At 36.1% G+C, this 20,987-nt stretch overlaps 1 protein-coding gene across 2 annotated transcripts; it reads right to left on the reverse strand.

The window, feature by feature from the left end:
• Positions 1-1,249: 1,249 nt before the first annotated feature.
• On the reverse strand, positions 1,250-20,211 carry LOC121307054 (LIM/homeobox protein Lhx3-like). Of its 2 annotated transcripts, none has more exons than XM_041239147.1 (6): positions 19,975-20,211; positions 10,160-10,329; positions 9,024-9,226; positions 5,376-5,527; positions 3,111-3,282; positions 1,250-2,845 (listed from the first exon to the last, which is right to left on the reverse strand). In XM_041239147.1, the coding sequence occupies exons 1-6, from the start codon at positions 20,050-20,052 to the stop codon at positions 2,427-2,429; spliced, it is 1,194 nt and encodes a 397-aa protein (XP_041095081.1). In that variant the 5' UTR covers positions 20,053-20,211; the 3' UTR covers positions 1,250-2,426. The 2 variants fall into 2 exon arrangements, with proteins under 2 accessions (XP_041095081.1, XP_041095080.1); XM_041239146.1 differs by lacking the exon at positions 19,975-20,211 and adding an exon at positions 15,099-15,402 and having other exon boundaries at positions 10,160-10,331.
• Positions 20,212-20,987: the final 776 nt, after the last annotated feature.

A 20,987-nucleotide genomic window follows, 5' to 3' on the forward strand; every position in this document is an offset into this window, starting at 1 on the left:
ATAAAGAGGCAGGGCTTGTACTCATCAGAAGAAGGGCTATGGTTATTGAAAATGAACGTGATCGTGTAATTTATTTTATCATAAAGACTATGAGTCAAGTGGAGACTTTTGGGCCGGGACTCGAGTAGAGTCTTTTGAGCAGAGACTCGACTGTTTTCTTGCAGGGATGCAAGTCGAGTCATTTGATGACAATTATTTGAGTCGAGTAGAGTCACCAAAAATTGCGACTCATTACATTACACTCAGCCATGTGTACGATGCAACGAGATAGGCACTCGTATAAACGGCGTTCTGGTCATGAAGGCGGCAAAATTATGAATCCATACAAAGGTAGATTTCAAAGCAAATACAGGAAATTTTACTAGGAACGTTTTAGTTTTAAACAAAGAAAAGTATTTTTTCAAGAGAGGCTGAATGGCTAAGCAAGCTACATGAATGCATTTTTTTTAAATAAGATAAAACAAGCACTACGTTAGCCCATATTTAGATCTGTGTTTCTACTACAGTTATAATTTCAATGGTAACTTAAATTTAGCGTTTTTCCATTGTTAGTACCGTTTTAAAGACTAGAATAATAATAATATAAGTCTCGCATTGCTGTGCTGTACTCCTGTATTGTTCTCCAGATTAAGGCTGTAGATAGCAGGGGTACACATTTATTAAAAACCTTTGAAAACTGATTTTCAGAGTTACGGGCATTTCAGACTTACGTACAAGCTCAATTCCGACAGTATTTGTAACTCAGGGGTTCTAGTTCACTTGTTTTAAAGGTCTAGTCCCCATACATTATATATAATACACACACACACACACACACACACACACACACACACACATATATATTATATGTATATTTATTATATGTCTTTGCTATCTCTTATAGCCATGTTTACCACATCAGTGTTCAGTAGAACACTGTGTAGGTTTGTAAATGTTTAATTTGTAACCTTGCCACAATAATAGTCCTATTTGACAAAGTTATTTTGGGGCAAAGTATTTTCAAGTGGTAATAACTAACTTTGGGGAATGTAAAGAAACTAAGACTATTGTCTAAGTAATGTTAGAATAAACTAAGAAAACTAAGGAATAAATAAGCTATTTTACTACCAGGGTTAGTAGAACAGAGTTGATGGGGCTAATAAAATGGAATTCTGAAATGTGGAAGTCAAAGACAGTGTATAGGCACTTAGGAGAGAGTAAAGATTGCAAACTTTAGTTGCCAAATTTATTAAAGACTTGTATAATTTGATCATCAGAGAGAATAAATAAAAGACATAAAACATTTCCACAGAAACAAACCTTTACACTGCCCTGGGGCCAGCACACCCAGGTGCAATCAATATAACAAGATGTACAAGATACATTTGAAGACAGCAGGCAAATGCATAGAATAGCCACTTCTAAACAGGGGTCCACTTTTACTGGGGTTGTTTCCCTAAAATGTCCAGTATTTGAGTTTGGTTAGAAATCCTTTAATTTTTTATCTGGTAGGGGTTTACTATAAAAATAAAAACACCAGAAAATATGAGCTGTCACATTTGACATTTGGCAACAATCAGACACTGAAAATCGAAACATGACAAACAAGCTCTGCAGTGTTCGGATCGACAATACAAAAGACAGACAAGGAATGTTACCTATCCAGATCTCACACCTACAATACTTAAAGAAAAGCAAGGGTAAGGATCTCGAGTCTCTCACAAGAGTTTGTGAGGGGGGCAGCGGGCGGGACACACCAAAACACCCATTCTGACTGACAAGAAGTTACAAGAACACCCTACACATCAGTGAAGGTACACGTTATAGTTCCAATAGTAGCCACTGAAACAAAAACAAAGGTTGTATTGGCATTCATAGGACAGCTAGATCTGAATTAATGCATGGGCATCACTAGCTAGAAAGCATCAGGATAGAAAACCCTGCATTGCTTGTTCCAGACTACTGCCCATCTGAGGAAGCACATGATATGTTCTTCAGTCATCAGTTGGAACTACAGTCCAGTATCTATTGTTGATGCTTGTACTTTTTCACCATTTCTCACAGAGAAGGTCCCTTTCTATCAAATAATGAAGTCTCTACCTATTACAGATTTTTCTCTCTTTGATGAATCTTGCACTGGTGTTCCCAACAATGTGTAGACTTCAGTTCAAAAGAGCTTGGTTCCAGCGCAATAAAGAGACCCCTGTCAGGGGGTTGTTCAGCTTCTTGTGTTCAGTCCCTTGAGAGACTCAAACCCCCATTTACAGTGAAGTTCTGACACGTTATTGACTGTCTGTTCCTGTTGAAAATAAAAATAACTTTTTTTATTTGTTTTTTGGTAACCAGTAATGTTTTTTTTAATTTTATTTCCTGTCCTATAGGGCTTGAGAAAAAGATCCTGAAAGGCTTGCTGGGTTCAGCACAGTTTATGAAAGAGGACCAGATCATCAAAATTGGGTGTGGTCCACTTCATCTAGCCATGAGGCAGGGCTGGCGGGGAAATCTGGATACCCCCCGCTGCTCCCGGTGGACAAATCTGAACTGGGTCCATTTCCGCCCAACACTCGCATGGCCTGGGTCATTCCCTGTGCACTCTGGGCCATAATGGCCAGCCCAGAGTTTGGGTAGGCCAGGCTAGAGATGAGTGGCTGGTGTCCAGGAATTGCCTGCAGCGAGCTTGGGGATTGGGGCATGCCATAGGGACTGCTGGAACGGATGTCATGGTACTGGTTCTGGGCTGGGATCACACCATGCTCCATTGGGAAGGCACCATGGCTCCCTGCTTGTCTGGCCAAGGCTGGGGAGGCCTCACTCAGGGTGCTGTATATCCCATTGGAGTGACTTATCTCTGGCAAAGATGGCTCATCTGCAAAATAAATATAACAGTCATTTTACTTTATGCTGTATTCATTTTTAATGTACAGATTAGGGTTGCTGTGTAATAACCAGAGTGTATTATTGTATGTAATATTGAAATATTGAAGAACATTTTACAATAAAGTTAATATGTATGTATGTACATATTATTAATAATAATAATAATATAATAATAATAATAATAATAATAATAATAATAATAATAATAATAATAATAATAACTGTGGCAATTGCCCGGCTCAAGCCAGTGGTACCTGTGAAGGAGACCTCAGCATCACTGTCCAGCCCCTCCTCCTGAATGCTGTCCTTGTCTGACTTGGAGCTCCCCCGGGACCTCTTCATGTTGCGGAAGTACTGGCCCCACCGCTGCCTGCCTGCATCTTTTTTTAACCTCTTCTCTTTGGCTCGTCTGTTCTGGAACCAAACCTATATTGAAGAAACAATCAGAGGCACATCATCACTGTGTCCTGAGCGGGTGTGGATCAGTTTAACTACACTAGCTGGCTGATTCAACAATAGTGTGCTCTGCATTATGAATTAAATTGAAAAGATTATCTGTCCACCTGTCAATTATTTGATACAAAAAACAAAACAAAAAACAAAACATAGATTTAGCCATAATGATAAAGAACCAATGCAATGTGGGTTGAATATCTATAGAGATAGAGAAGGAGAGCTTTTTCATGATTTAATTTATACGTTTCCTTTCGTGAGCTGATAAATTTTGCATATGCAAGATAAACATACGAGTGCTCCTATTTTCTTTGGTAGTTTGGTAATTTTTATTAAATCAATGCATTAACTTATGTGTGCTATTGCTTTTCTAACTAACTAACTGTAAGCCTCACGTTAGGTAGGTGTTTTGTATTCTGTAGGTCTTCTAAACATGTATTAATATTTGCATTGCTTAACACATTGAGTCTGGCTCCAAGATTGATTGATTAAACCATTAATTCGTCCATGAATTCATATACATTGTGCTAGAACAAGGCCTGTTGCTGTAGCTTGCACAGTAAATAATTAATGTGCTCAGAGGGGCTATTTATAATTGATGTCACAATGTTTCAGAATTAGGGGTACGTTTTATGCTTGTGTTACACCTGTACCAAAGTCACACAAACACACCTGTAGTGTTGTTTATGAAAAGCTGGTTCCTGTAGTTCTTTAACCAAAATTATAAACATAATACGTTTGTAATAAATGTTTTTATTACGTGGAAAAAACTAGTCGAATTCATCACATGAAAAAGTAGTTTTTTATTTCGTTTCATGGACTGTTGTAATTCTTGATTTAAGGCCAACACAGCTGAACAATAAAGCAAATGTGTTCAAATCAGCACAGTCGTTTTGTGTTGCAGACACAAGATTTAAGCCAACCTAGTTTTTATATGAGCAAGCCACAATTATGTAATGTTTTCAGAAATTAATTAGTTGCCTTATTGAAATGCCAAATGTGTCGTGTGACGAGATAGTACAACTTTAAATTTAAACAACATAAAGGTAATATATTAGGTGTAAATGTATTATTTTCAATATTTATTTCACATTAGTTTCACACGATTTTCGAAGCTGCAGTCGGTTTCAGAGTTTTATGACTCTACGTCTCCCGCGGGCCAGGCGAGTTGACAGGTGCGGGCGAGAGCACGTCAACGTTAATATTTTATAGGCTTGTTTCAATATACGTCACGATTCTTCAGGAAGGTCTTGTGTTTAAATACGATGACCGTATATAGCAGTACGTTTAGACCGTAATCAATTTGTATTTTCTATTAAATAAAATAAACATGAATAAAAAACGAAGGAAACAAACAATATGAGGGATACGGTTATGACTTGTAGGCATGGTAACTGCAGTTTAACGGTAGAATAACTATAATATGCAGGCAATTTAGAATATGTAATTATTTAAACTACAATTTAACGTCACTAGACCTTTACCAGACTGGTCTGTCGACAGAAGGCGATACCTTTGACGTGGAATTTAGGCTCCCGTCAGGGTCGCTATCCAGACCATTGGTGCTGAATCACAACTCGTCTTTGTATGTTGTGCTGTTTAAAAGCGGTTATTTAAACTAGCACGTATGTATTAATCAAATTACAAATGTATTTGTACAAGTTAGACGACCCCCACCCGAGCACAACTAAAAATAAAACAAAAAACAAACAAACAAAAAACTGTCCGTTTTATGCTCTGAATCTTAAACCCATTTCTATAACATCTATTGCAAGGCAAACAATATTTATACATTTTAAAAGGTACAACACATTAAACGAAGCCTTAGCACACATATAAACTTGTATAAATATGCAAAAAAAGAAGTATGTACCATAATATCTCTATCTGTCTTTATAATATCTCTATCTGTCTCTATCTGTCTTTATAATATCTCTATCTGTCTTTATAGTTACGTTTTCTTAAGTGTGTTGTCCTGTGCGTCTGTCTGTCTCGTTCCAGTCCCACACTTACCCCCAGCTATCTCTCTGCTTTTTACCAATAGAATTTGAGATGAAATAAGATACCTGCACTACTCTCATGTCCAGCCCGGTCTCCGAAGATAGCTGTTCTCTGACATGTCGGGCTGGCTTGGGGGAGTTATTGTAGGCGGTTTTCAGCGTTTCTAGCTGTTTGGCTGTGATGGTGGTCCGGGGTCGTTTCGCAGTGGAGTCTGCCTCTGAAATATAGGGAACTGTAATGCTATCACCGATATCACAGACTGGAAACTCCAAGGAGACTAAGACAAACTGGTCTACATGCGTAGATATTATATAATGTGAAAACAACTTCAATAAAACACCCTGTGTTCAATAAACACATGCACTTTTTACATTTTAGATTAGATTTATCAATGTTTTTATTTCAAATGTAACAGGTTACACCATTTTCAGAATGGTATGTAAGAATGCTTGTTTATAGAACATTACAAGGATTGCAGGTAAATCCCAAAAAGACCATATAGGTTCTACATGGAACTCTTTTCTGGTATGCATTAATGCCATTTGGGTTGACTGAGTCTGCTTTCTAACTAGCAAACTTTCTATTGTGTAATTATCAGGTGTAATCTAATTTGTCATTTTTATTACTCACAATTAGAATACATAACCTATATGACGAATAAACAGCCACAGAGATATGTGTCAAGCTTTGTGCTTAATCTTAAAATGTTGCAGAACGTTAGTTACAAAATACAATCAATCAGAAGGAACTTGAGTAAACGAATGGCTTACTTGTGGTTATATAGCATTAAACAAAAGGTGCCCACTGAATCAGTTCAAACCAGCTTTGGTTTTAAGGGGATATTTGTCTTTCAGTGTTTAATTAAACACATGTTAAATCCCTTCACATGAGCCTTCTTTTCAAGATTGTCATTTGTGGTTAATGCAGTATTTAATTATACTATATTCATTTAGTTTTGCTATTGGTTTAATCCAGCTCCTAATTTTGTATTTAGAATTTTTAGCAATGTAAATAATTTCAGTCTGTTTTTTAAAAAGAGGGAAAACAAGAATAGATTGCAAAATAATATTAAATGCTGTTATAAATCATATGTGTATTTTAAAAATGAGTGACAAAGTGATCAGACTGGATGCACCCCTTTTCAAAGCCATGCTCTTTTGATTAAGACGGAAAAAAACATAATAAACATGTTTTCTGGTCCTGAAGGGCATGCTTGTTCTGATCGGCTGAATAATTTGCTGACTGTCGGCCCAAGAGATGTGGTGCAAAGTGTTCGGAGTGGAATGTCCATTCTTCTTTCTCCAGTGTACTTGAATTTGCAGCACAGATGAAGAGCCCTATTGATTGGAAGGCTGGCTGCAGGGATTATTAGCACAGATGGGTCAAGTGTTTTATGGATGACTTGTTGACCTCACAGATGAAGCGCACAGTTCAAAACGGTTGTTAATGAAAGGTTAGTGGGTGCAAAGTGAAAGCGTTGGCTAACACGTTGACAGGGCTAACCCTTCATTTCTAGACATTTAGATGGGAGCAAAAGCAGAGCACAATTCTGAACAAAAGGTCATTATCAGATTGGCTGTTGCCAGACATGTGAAAGGTACATTTCTGCTTGTGTTTAAATAATTGTCAGCCATGTTGATGCCTATGGGTTCAGGCCAGCACAATTTCAAAGAAAGTTAAATCTGTATATTGATTTTACATGCTTAATTTCTTAATCACACCAGAACTACTACTGCAAAATAATTTGGATATAATTTTGAAATAGAGGCCTATCTCAATTATTTTTGATAACCAGATTTGATACTATACACTGCAGAACATCATTTATATAAATAATTAAAATTAATCTTGTGCAGCACATACTATACTTTCAAACAATTAAAATAGGCACAAAGATGTTTTCAAATCTGTTGAGGGATTGTGTTTAATTCTTAAACATTTGGTTTTAAGTGTATAAAATACTACAAAAAGTTTTTTTCAAATAGATTTCTACAAAATGGAAGAAGACTTTGACTTGGTGTATTACAAGTAGTCCTATACTAATAAACTAAACCCGTTCAATGTTATTAAATTATGTTTTTTTTTTTAAATATGCAGAACTATTTTAACTGCAATAACATTGTTTTTTATGGTTTTTTTCTGCAGTATGATTGAATTATTTGTATTATTGATGCCAGTTTTATGTAGATTGCATTTTGAGATTTAACCGTTTAATTGGCAAACTAGGCCTATTGATTTGAATTAACTAGGCCTATTGGATTTGCAGAATGTCCCCAATAATAAAATAATAATAATAATAATAATAATAATAATAATAATATAATAATAATAATATACACACCGAACTCTGCATAATAAATCTTTAATTCTATGAAGGGTTTGTGGTGACATAGCTCAAGAGAGTTTGAATGGTTTATCAACGTCACCAGAAACCTAACATGGAATTACAGCCTTATATACAGGGGCGCTGGAACTAGCGGTGCTGGGGGTACGGCAGCATCCCTGGATTGAAGTGTTGTACATCTGCTTCCCTCATATTCAGGGGCTACAGTTTTGTTCAATGGCTTTTAGCACCCCCGCTATAAAAATTGTTCCAGCGCCACTGCTTATATGTACAGTTTTTGGGGTATATTCTTTGTTATACATGGTGACATAACAGACAGTAATTGAAAAACTAGCAGTGTTTATTTTCTAATAATTGAAGTGTTGAGAATAACATTGCAAAACATTTTTTTTTTTAAATGGGGGCGGGAAGGGTGAGTAGAAATGTGCTTGGCTTTTTAAAAGTGCACTGGATGATATACTCCTCATTCAAGAGCCTCTGCTTTCTGAGGGCCACCCGTCTACACGGCCTAACATCACACAGAGGACATGCAGCTGTCTGAGGTCATGTCTTACTGAATGTATGTTGCGTATTGTTGTACTTAGGTTACTTTGCTCTTCCACAAATCTCTCCCCGTCTTCTGCAAATAAAACCGATGCTGTTTGTTTTGGTATTAACAGCGTTCTGTTGTGTTCATATGCCTACTAGAGTTTGTTATTAAAAATTCAGGTTCAACCTTACTATTAACTTTTTTTTACACAGGTCTCCCACCACCACGGTGTATAAGACAGTAAAGGACTGGCGAAAGTGATTGTTCACCGAATAATAATATTAAAATAATAATAATAATAATAATAATAATAATAATAACAAACTCTAATATATGCCTAATGTTCATTGTTCCTGAATCTGTGAGCATATTGCCTAATAAGATCTTAGATTGTATTAAAATTATTTTATTTTGTTTACATCTTTTGGTGTGAAAATCTGAAATTAGTAATGCCTTTTCTAAAGTTCTTATATTGCAATAAGAACTACATATTTCGGTAACACGTTTTGTGCATCAAAAATAAATACTTTATACGAACCCTATTAAAAGATTATAAAGGCCTTACTCAAAAAAAGAAAGGTACCGATTGATTAACCGATTGATTTTACCACATTAATTCGATTTTAACTTATTATTTTGGAAACTCTGGTTATCTAAATTATCGTGTAAAACAAGTCAATGAAACATTTGCATGTGTTTACAATCTCTTACACAAGAGGTATGTTTCATTGTTAAACGTGTATTTCTACAGTACCCTGGTATCCTTGGTAGAGGCTGATATACTCCCAGTCATGAGCAGTGTATGAGGAGGGACAGGTTCGGCTGCAGCACCCGACTCACCTCTTTGTTTGGCGGTCTCATAGTCAGCCTTGCACACGAGACGGCTGTCCTCCATTAGGTAATACTCGTCTCCCGTTGCTAGTTGCCGCTTGCACACGACACAGGCGAAGCAGTGAAGATGGTAAACGAAGTCCTGGGCCCTTCTGACCACTTGTGTAGGCGGAATACCTTGCTGACAGGAGGCGCATTTAGTCCCAAACCTCCTTTTGGAAAAACAATTAGCGATTTATATGATTCTCAAGGTGTATGCTCTTACAAGTAAATACACCCCTCACCATCTTAGCGCAAGTAGAGCAATATTACACACCCCACACAGAAAAAACTCATTCTTGCCCTGGGTAAAATCATCAAAATTGAGAGACAGCAAAAATAGGAAATAAAATACCCTTTACAATACAATACAGTAGGTTTACCAATGCAGAATCATCAGCTACGTTATTTTGTATAGAAAAGCTATAGAAATATATTTATTTTATGTTAATAATAATTACTAAATGGAAATAGTTGTTTGCCTCTTCTGTAGCCTATATATAATTATGGATTCTAATATGAACGATTTCAACGTAAGCAATGGCAGTTTCTACAATGCATGTGTTATGAAGATACTACAGGCTAATTGTTTTTTGCTAGATTACTGTAACTGTATATTTTAAAAGATGTCAGATTTCAAAATGTAAAACAGATCTTGCATATAGATCCAGGACTACGATATTTTTATAAGTAGCCTAACGGCGTCCAGGAATTTCATAATAAAATCGCAATAACTCTAGCGTTATACTTGCACTGTAAAAAAAAAAAAAAAAAATATCCCACACAAATATGGTACAGTAAATTAATCAAAACCATTTAATTTCGTTAATTCCTTGTTTCATGTTTAAAATTAAACAAATATTATGCAACAGATTTTAAAAACAAAGCTGTTTATTTTAATTGTTTGACTTCAGACGCACAAAAAAATAAAAACACCAACACTGCAGTTTAAAGTATATGCATACTAAACTGTGTTTAAACGATATTGCATACGATGCAAGTTTACTTGAATATTTGGTTTACAGCGCACGCATGTGGTTCACTGGTATTAAGAAGCTGGCACCGGCTTGTCAGAGTATAGGACAGTACAATGCATGATCACTCACTTGAAGAAGTCCTCCTTGCAATAGACGCTCTCGCCTCTGCTGAAGCACTTGTCTTCCAGTTGGGTATGGCAGTCGCTGCATTTCAAACACTTGCTGTGCCAGTGTCTGTCCAGCACTTTGAGAATGAACCGGTCCACGATGTGCTGGTTACAGCCTGCGCACATAGGGATCTCTGCAAGACACCAACACATCTCTTTATTATTATTATTAGTAGTAGTATTTTTATTATTATTATTGGTAGTATTAAAAGCATGTTGGAATTCAGCTCAAATAGATGTTAAATGTTTGATTTTTTTTTATTCCTCAATCAACCACATCTGTTTGTAAAGTTCATTTTTAGTATTGTTAGGTTTACATACTATTCTTGTTATACAGCTGTATATTGAATGGTTAGCCTACATAATAATAATAATAATAATAATAATAATAATAATAATAATAATAATAATAATAATAATAATAAAGAGATGTGTTGGTAAATTGGAAAGCGTACGTATTAAACATGTTTTCAAAGCGCTCTGTTACGCGTGTGTTTACCGTTGATGTGCTCTTACACTCAGACCTGTGAGACCCAGTCTTGCTTTTGAAAGACGATAGTAGACAATACATATTGCGACACATCTCAAAGAAATCCACACATACATAAACAGTATGCCCTGGTCTGCACAGTTAGGTATATTCAACTGCACCACTTTGTGGAACATTCCAATAATTTATAATGTCTTTTTTATCAATTTTTATCAACTAAAAAACGATATGTTAGCAGCAATTCACAAAAAAAAAAAACTAAGATTAAGTATAATCATGCATATATATATATATATATATATATATATATATATATATATAGATATAATATATAATATATAATATATAAATATATCTCATATAAAACAAACAAACCAAAAAGTCATATTTTTTGTGCGTTTTTTCGTATAATTAAAACATGTGCGCTCGTGTTAGTTTAATGCAGGGGCATTCATTCTCAACATTGAACTACACGCTACTAAAATCATAAGCTCACTGCACGTTATATGTGTATCAATATTTCAAACTTTTAAACAAATATTTCAATATTTTAAAAGCCATTATTTTCATTTTACACAAACCCACAATCTAAATAAAAGAAAATACAAATAAAATCGCTATCACAAAATACAAACTATGCTATTTGTTCAAAAGATTGACTAGGAAATATTAATTAATATTAAATTCATTGCAAATAATTTGCATGCAAATGCTATTCTAGCAGCAAAAAACCCCACAGCATATTAAAATGTAAAAGAAGTATTCCACTTAGGAAATATTGAACATGAAAACATTTTAAACAAATCCCCTGTTCCAAAAGCAGATATAATTTAACAACTACAAAAAAGCAATACAAACATTTCAGCATTGTATGTCGAAAAACAATTCAAATTTGACTTTAACAATTGATGCAGCTCTATTCGATTCACAAAAACACAACATGAAATAGTGTGTAGGTTATTGCTGCGGTTTTGAAGTATAAATCACACAACTTCACAAAGTGTAAAAAACACCCAGAACTTGCCAGCTAATGTAAGAGTCCAAGGTTGACAGCCCATTTCCGTAAACAATAACTTTGGAGGAAAAAACAATACCGGGCACGCGACATCCACCGATCTAATCACCCCAAAGAACTCGAGCTCCTCGTCTTCTCAACAGCACAGGGGACAGCGTAGCCTGGGACACAAATTCATTTTGTTTTTATGTGTACAGCTTACGGGCCGACAAATACGATACCCCCCCCCCCCCCCCCCTTCCCCCCCCCCCCCCCTAATCTGATCCCCCCCCCCCCCCCCCCCCCCAAGAAAAGTATAATCTCTTAAATTGATATGAACCTTGACTCTTGAGAAATCAATGTGACAGATCCCTCTCTCTCCCCCCACTATACCCCAGTCTCAAGGGAGAAGGACCACTTGAATAGACACTTGAGGAGAAAGACCCTTACTCTGCATTCCGAAATCCAAGCTCAAGGTTTGATTTTTCCTTTGCCGGAGAAAGAAAAGTTGCGTCTTCCTTGACTTGTGCATTCAGAGACCACCCTTCAGCTCATTACAAGTGATAGCGTTCCTCCTTTACATGCACTCCTGTGTGTTGTAGACTGTAAGCCTAATGGTCATATAAACAACACCGATCTTGAGCGCCTTCTGTATCTGAACGAGGCAGTGAAAAAAAATAATCCCCTAAGGAACCAAGCAGAGATAATGGCTACAGCTATAGCTCGTCAGCCAACCAGTGCCGGAGTGAAGAAGCCTCGTGGTGTATAGAAAAATCCAAATGTTTAGAATGCGTCTGTTAACCGTTATCTGTACACCACTATATATGAATTGCAGTATTATGTTGCAAAGCTGAATTTTCTTTGGCAGTTAAAAAAAAAAAAAAAAAAATCACTTATCAACCAGACTATACTCCAAAAGTTTCATTTGTAATAGTTCCAGTACACAAAGCTCGCAATTTATTTAAAGTTCATTGCGTTTTGTGAATAGAATTTATTTGCAGTAGAGAAAAATAAAGTTGAAGTCAGAACTGTGGGTCAGTCCACTCACATTTGCAAGTTGCTCATATTTCAAAATGGCGAAAGGTACAGTTTGGGAACACGTTGTTTTAGGTGACAGGTGTGGAACCCGGGAAATGTGTGTAGCAGCGGTTAAATACCGTTATTTAACACAGCTTGCCCCTCATGGTGTATTAATTGTAAAGTTGAGAACACGAAAGTCTTCTCCTTACAGCAGGCCCTCTAGCAGTCGAGTCATTGTGGTGCCTGAACCTGCATTTCCTTTCAGAATGTCCGGGTGACAGGCTGACTTTAACACGCAGGATTTGAATCTTGTTTTGCAAGTATATACTCTAAAACTGTATATGTTATTGTTTTTTTAAAAAATCGACATATACAAATTGACAGGGCTTTGTTAGTCTTTCCTTTTTCAAAATAACTGGACAGTGGAGGCGAAATGAGAGACAGCCTCATTTAAAGAGCACAGCTCGTCTTATAAATATCTGGAAACACATTTTAACGCTAGAATAGTATTAATATTACATACACCTGTATCAAATACATTCGGAATTCCCGCCCTTGAACACATCCTTTCAAACGGAGTTTAATGGTAACTTTATTTTAAACAATGACCAACAGCGCTTTCGCAGAAATTACTTTATAATTATTTACTAACGCGCTGCATGAAATATTATTGTCAGTTCTCTTTTCTTGTTTTACACATTACTTTTGGATGTTGGATAAAAAGAGACACTTTTTATTTATTTATTTATTAACATTCCGGTCTGGCTATAGTCAAAGGATGGGAGCCTAAATTTCAGGTTTTATCTTTTAAATAATTAATTACGGGCGCAAGCTGGTAGCTCCTATCTGACGGAAGCATCACTTTTCTTTTGTTGGTTTTATAAAACATTAATCATGACTACAGCACACCTGCGAGTGGAACAACAGATGCGCGAACACAGGCCCATTGTTAATTTATAACGCTGTGCAAAACTACAGGACAATTGAGATATTATAACTTTAAAAACAAAAAAACAAACAAACAAACAAAAAAAATCAATTTCAATATTACAGTTTTTATAAATTGAAACAACGACCAGCTTATCCAAATAATTTGTCTTGCCACGACTTCTTAACTAACGGCCTCTCGATTTTTTTTTTCAACTTTTTTTTGGTCATAATTCGTTAAAGACAACCTATTCAGCTTCGATAAATATGGTTACTATTCATAAGTATTGCAATCCTCTATGTATTTGTTTCAATCATTAATTAAATGCTTTTATTTGTGAACTAACTGTATGTAACACTATTTTGCCGACTTGTAAAAAATGTACAATGCATTATTTTATTTATTTATTTATTTTTTCAATATTTGTTTTTATAGGTCAACAAGGGGACAAAAAATAAAATATTTAACTTCTGTCAATGAAGAGGATATGATTTTGTTCACGACAAATACAAGTTTATAAATAAACTAGATAATAAACAAAGAGTTAATATACATCAAGGTAATTTATTATTCGAAAAAGTGATTTAAAAAATCTTTGTCAAAACTTTTCAGTGGATAATGGCATTTGTCTTCTCTTTTTAAAAAGATGCTGGGTAACGTTGCTTTGTGGTGTGCAAGAATAAAAAGATGAGACATATGTCATCCCCGCAGATCTGCCTTCTCTGCCCCTAATCCCTGGCCTACCTCTTTTAGCCGTAATCCGGTGCATTACAGAGATAAGAGAGCGAACGGTATTACATATAGTTTTGACGAGAGGTAACATCCTCCGCTCAATATGAAGGCAGCCTAATATAATACAAGAACATTTCTCCTGACGTTGCACATGCGAATGGATTAGCATGTCAATGTCTAGAACTGTGGCAAGTATAACACACACACACACACACACACACACACACACCACACACACATACATATATATATATATATATATATATATATATATATATATATATTATATATATATATATATTATATATTAGTACATTTTTAGTAAAATCCATCTTTGTATATCAGATTGACCTAATATTTCTACGTTGGATGCATAGTTCAGTAAATACTAGGTTTCCTGCATTTTAGAATTGAAACCCCTTGGATGAAACACCGCTCAATAAAACGAATTTCAACCTGAAAATATATTATATAAACCGACAACCGAAGCTAATAGAAACCCCTCAGATGTACTTATACATATCTCCCTTCCAAAAAACAACAACCTTACTATGCGTTCATGACTAACACAACGTTTTAATGTTGTCACTTTTAATATAGTGTTCGTAGTCATTCAGAAAGTTGACTCTGACACACAGAAAGAGAGCAGCATGCTGTTAATAATGTATACGTGTTTTCTTTTCTTTTTTCAAACTCTCACACTTGAGAAGACTTCCAATATCTTTAAGAGCATATACCTTTGCGTAGCTCTTCGTTCTGAGCTAACAGGGCAAGCAGCATATCCGTACTGGGAGCTTCACTGGATGCGTTACACTGGATAAGAGAATCCATCTTGCATTATCCCTCTGTGTACAACAAAACTAGGGGGTCCCTTCACGGTATGACGATTTTCCTCAGTTCAGTATAAATGTATAGGCTTTTTCAAGAGCAGGCAACTTCAGAAATCCCACAGGCGTATTGTTATCGAAGGTTCTCGCGGATTGTACAGTGCGCTGGAGTTGGCTTCGTGAATGCAAGAGAGAACATAGGCTTGAGCGTGCAGCGCGGTTACCCTTAGTGACTGGGGAGTTTAGAGGAGGCACGGGAGATGGAATATCATTACAGACAATAAGCGGAAAGGTGGAGCGCTTTCAAGGACTCAAAGGTCAACAGGGTGCAAAACACATGGGTTCAGTTGTATGCACGAGTATATTAATCTTGTTTAATTATCTCTAGAGTGGCGCTACACATATATAATATTTCATATAATATTTTGTTCTAAATTCAGTCATCTTCGCGTATTCTGCTCCAGTGTTTTATTTTATTTCACGATTTGATTAAACTGTATTTGTTGATAAGTGTGTAGCACACGTATAAAGTCATTTTGACCGTGACATCAAAAACATAATTCAATTAATAGATGTGCCTTGCAAGTAACACATCAGTAAAACACTATGGAGACGATTCATTTCACATTTAAAAGGAATGTATTATACCAGCATACATGGATAACTTAGCAGGTCTATAGGTCTACTTCTGTACTGACACGGCGTGCCTTTGGAATTTAACAACGATTAGTGGACACAATGTGTTCTCTTGAAATATTTTATTAACGTATATGTGTCCATTAAACTCGTTGTTGTTGCATTGTATAATAAAGCCCATTTTAAAAGAATTTCACGAGACTGGGAGTTGAGGAAAACTGTTGATAGGGAGTTTGCTGGGTTACCAGTGAGATGTCGAAGACCAAGCTAAACTTACACTTGAGAGCAGAAGAATCTAAAAATGGAGGGCGGTGATATTATCAAAGCAGATTCTTAAACAAGGCTAGACGTGGGTAGAGCGTTAGTCTGAAGTTGAGTAGGGTCCATATTTCAGGGTCAGTGTAGAGCAACGGAGAGCAGAACAATACATAAATCAAAATGTATATCGCCAAATATAAGATTATCAGAAGGAGTGTATTAGAGAAGCTTATATCAAGGAGTGGTAACTGTCAGCTTAGTGCTGTTCTGACAGATGTTGTACTGTAAGTGTACACCCTTAGTCATCAACGTATCGGTCCAAACAGTCGTACTAAACATCGTTTAAGAACAGTTCCCACTTCCCACTGATTGTAATTCATCAGTTTCCTGTTATTACCAAATTCTACGTCATTTCATTCTAAAGAGCAATTGTATTCTACAAGCATTGACATCAACAATAGTAAAAGGCAAGGCAGCGATCATTGCTTTCAGAAAAGAATAAGGACGCTTCGCACTGTCGATGAAAATACTAACAAGCGCATCGTTCTTAACCGGGTATTGTGTATCTGATTACCTTGTTGTGCGTCTGCTGTATCATGTGTTAATATCGGCAGTGGAGAATAATACAGTGAATAACTACATTCGGGACTATTTACGCTTAACAGGGATGCCTAAACACTGACACTTTGATGAATAGGTACAATAACGTGTATTTGGTATTGACAGACTATATGGTTTCAATGCATGGTACATTTTGAACTCTAAACCTCCAGACTGCCAGGCAATTGCCACCAACGCCTGCAAAAGCAACGGAAGGCGCTTCATGTCGTTGAAATCGTTCGATTTCGTGTCAGTCGGATTTCTGTTAACAGACTGCAGGAAGATTGGCGGAAAAGGTATGTCTTAAAAACAGGACATGTCCACACAATGACTTCTCAAAGACAACTGTTTACTCTGGAAAGGATCGGCAATTCAATAACATGTTAAGAGAGATAACACCCAGATACATTGTATTGACAGTGATCTTTAGTGCATTAAGGTGCCTTGGGAAATCAAGCGTAGTGCCACCGCTGATGTCTCCTCTGATGAATTCAAAATCAATGCCCCGTTTGCCTGCATTTCCAGAGTATATGAAACACATTTTGGTGAAAGGTGCGCGATGCTTCAATGTTCATTCTTACTTTTACGTTTTAATGATATTTTGTATCTTATTGATCGTGCTCTTTTGGAGGGACAGGAGACAGTAATGGAATAAAATGAGCGATGCTTATGATCGGCAAAATAAACTAGGGCCATCGAAGGAAAGCAACTTGATCTTAATGGGGTTTTCACGAAAAAGGACGCATTAGGAGAAAACTGTTCATTTTCCATTGTATTCGATTAGATCGACTCTACCAGATATTTAGCAGTTTATTATTATAACTATACAAGATGCACCAGTCTATTCTAAGTTCAAAATTATTAATTTTTGGTCCGCTGGCTGTAATGTGTGTGCTGTATTTATGTTTGTTTGTATTTTAAGATCTATATTATTGTGGTTGGCTTTTTTGGAACTTGAGATCTGCGCATGACATATGGTATAATATATGTATGTATGTATGTATGTATGTATGTATGTATGTATGTATGTATGTATGTATGTATGTATTATTCTTATTATTATTATTATTATTTATTATTATTATTATTATGTAATGGGATCTCAAGTTTGTTATTCAGAGGATAAATAGAAGACTGAGTGTAAAACCACGGGCACATTTGTACGCCACAAATTCTGGCTTAATAAAATATTATACGCTATGTTTGAAATCATCCATAAGATAAATACTCTCTCTCTCTCTCTCTCTCTCTCTCTCTCTCTCTCTCTCTCTATAGATATATATATATATATTATATATATATATATATTATATATATTTATATCTGATATATATTTTCATTTACATTTTATACATTAATATAAAGTAATTGTAAAACATTAAATTAATCACAGAATGTTTACAAGAAAGCATTACTATTAAGTTAATAGTCATTAGTAATTTCATAACTTATAAATACGATTTGATGTGCGTGGATTGCATGTATGCTTTTTACATTTACTTAGTTAATGTAATTGAAGGTGACGTTGATTTTTTTTCTTGTTGTTTCATGTATTCATTTACCATAGATTTAAAGCGACTTTCACAAAATCCCCGTCATAGTTTTGAGCTTTTATAAGATCAAAACGTATATAAACACGACAGTAATTTAGAAGAGCGCGTGCTTTGTCCAGTTTAGAAAATGCAGTCATCTCAGTAGTTTTATACAACTTAAAAGAGAAGTTAATCCTTCACTTTTAAATGAGCAACATACACAAATAGGTTACTGACGTTCAATATCTACTTTATATTGTACTCATTTTCAAGCTTTCTCTACGGGGATTGTAAAATATGATATATTTGTATATATGTATGTATGCATGTATGTATGTATGTATTTATGCTTGTATGTATTTATTTTTTGTTGAAAGCACACATTGTGAATTGCATATTGATTATAATCTTCACCTTTTTGTGTATTATTGTTTTTTCTCCAGTTTACAAGTGTAAAACGTGTTGCTTCTATATGTTTAGCTGTGGGTGCCTCGTTACAGTCGTGCACCTGTCGTGATGACACACTACCTGTTGAGCGTGCAGGCCCAAGGGGAGGTCAACAGCCAGGCACACAAGCTGCCGCGCGGACGCACAGGCAGGTCGTGGTTGTGTCCTTTCGGGGCTGTAGTGTCTAGGTGGTCTCTGCCTGACAGCAATGAGTAATGGTGGTGTGGAATGACAGCACGCGCTTTACATCTGTTCATATCATTTACTAACAATGGACTTCATTACATATTCATACCGTCTACTGCCAGCGGGGCTAAACGCAACCGAAAAAAAGACAGCTTAAGGTTACTTAAAGGGATAGGCCTACGACGTCAACAAAAATCGCTTGAATACATAAATACATAGTTACCACTTTTAACTAAATTCATATTTACACTGTAAAAATGCATGTCTACAATATAGTGAGGTGTTAAATCTTTTTATTTATACACATTGTCTTTAAAACATAGCATTTTGGTTATTTCAATATTCTGTAAGTACATTTTTTATACTTGCAAATAGCGTTTTGCAAATGGTTGGATAATCATGTTAATATGTATATAATTAGAATGTGGGTTTGTTGGGTACACAAAGTTCGTTACAGATCCGTTTATAGGTAACATTACAAAGATCTGCAATATCACTGCGAATAATACCTCAGTAGGGAATTAACCAATACCACGACATTCGCCACAACCACCTTCTAAGAGGTTTGCCTTTGGTAGTATGTTGACAAAAGCTTTATCAGAGTGTAGGTCCATATTTATTTGTACACATAGAAATAATATATTTCAATGTATATAAATTCAATTGTTTTAAGTCATACCGCATTTGAAACTGGTTTAAATCTAATGTTGTATTCAGATTTGAATCTCTCTGACGAGGCATGAGTAAAATTGAAGATGCAGCAATCAATTTTTAGATCACTTTTACTGATGATTTTATGTTTGGTCATTTTTGTTTTCTACAATGTTGTATTATCTGGCCAAACCAACACAGCTATTTGTCACAACCACTTGTTCCCTGCTATGGAGTTTGGCGTTGGTGTGAATTTCTTAGGAGCTCCGTTTAGGAGGCGCAGTGGGAATCTGACAGGTACAATTTCATGCATATTATGCCCTGCCACTAAACATCAGGGTGTTAACCGGCGAAAACGCAGCAAGCAAAGGATGTGTGCACAGTCTACTACACACGGAGTATCAGTACAGCGAACATGGCATATTCTTTGGAAAGCGTTTCTCTTTCTTCTGAGATACATTTTTAAGAAACACAACATTCTTACCTTGATTGGAGCTGTATCTGGTGAAATTGTTCTGGTTCTGACAGCTGGATCCCGGGTGCTCTAGCAACATCTTGGTTCACCAAAAATACCTTTCTAATTTAAATAAATATGTACAAACAAAAACGTAAAGAAAAAACCGACTTGCTGTATCCAAGCAGACTTGTCAATAGTAAAACTGTCCTCACAAACTACTTAAAACTAACAAACTATTACATAGAATACATAAATACATCAGTAAATAAATACTTGAAATATATAATCCAAATAATATAAATAAAAACTGCTTTAAAGTTAACTTTGAGACGTATAACTAGCTGTGTAAGGGCTTTCTTACTATAAGCAGCGTCAGCTGACCCCGAGTTGCTTCTGGTGCTGCTCTTTAGCATAACAAAGGCATTGAGTTGAGCGGCGACACTGCTGCAGCTCTGCCTTGTCCAAGGTGCTGAAAGGGGAGGCTGAAAGGGGGAGTCGCTAGACGCGATGCCAGAGGCGTGCGCGTGCTGTCTTGTTCCTTGTCTTCTGGCCGAGTCCTCCAATACATTTCACACACACACGTGTCCATCTTTCACTGTACACAATAGCCGCAGAGGGAGCCCCGCGTCCGGACATTGTCATCATGCAAATGTCCCTTTTCATGTTCCTGCCAGTGCTTTGTTCCAGTGCGAGGTACTATAACAGAATTGAGAATTGTTCATTATGCGCTCTGTTGTCTGCACTTTTGTGTTTTGTTGTATTTCTTTGAGAGGCACGCCTTTCCATTCATTAAGCTGGTTGCAGAACACACAATGGAGAAACTATTTAAACTACCTAAAGGGACCACAGCTGTCATTCCAGCAAATCCCTTCATTCCCCGTGTTAATTCACTTGTCTACAGGAACATCTCTAAAGACTATTTTGACGGTTTTGGGCTGTCCTTGCTGGTATGAGAGCTTTGGCTATGTACATATTTAGGAATAGAGGTGTATGCAAGGGAACTCGTTTTAATAAGATTAATAAGAGTGGTCC

The sequence above is a fragment of the Polyodon spathula genome, chromosome 52 (genome assembly GCF_017654505.1).
Source record: "Polyodon spathula isolate WHYD16114869_AA chromosome 52, ASM1765450v1, whole genome shotgun sequence".
In the NCBI taxonomy this organism is placed as follows: domain Eukaryota; kingdom Metazoa; phylum Chordata; class Actinopteri; order Acipenseriformes; family Polyodontidae; genus Polyodon; species Polyodon spathula.

Coding starts and splice junctions, on each gene's coding strand:
- LOC121307054 (XM_041239146.1), bottom strand. CDS start 15,192: ATGGATTCTCTTATCCAGTGTAACGCATCCAGTGAAGCTCCCAGTACG. Junction 10,332..15,098: donor GAACGAAGAGCTACGCAAAG/GTATATGCTCTT, acceptor GGTGTCTTGCAG/AGATCCCTATGTGCGCAGGC. Junction 2,846..3,110: donor TGCTGAGGTCTCCTTCACAG/GTACCACTGGCT, acceptor TTTATTTTGCAG/ATGAGCCATCTTTGCCAGAG.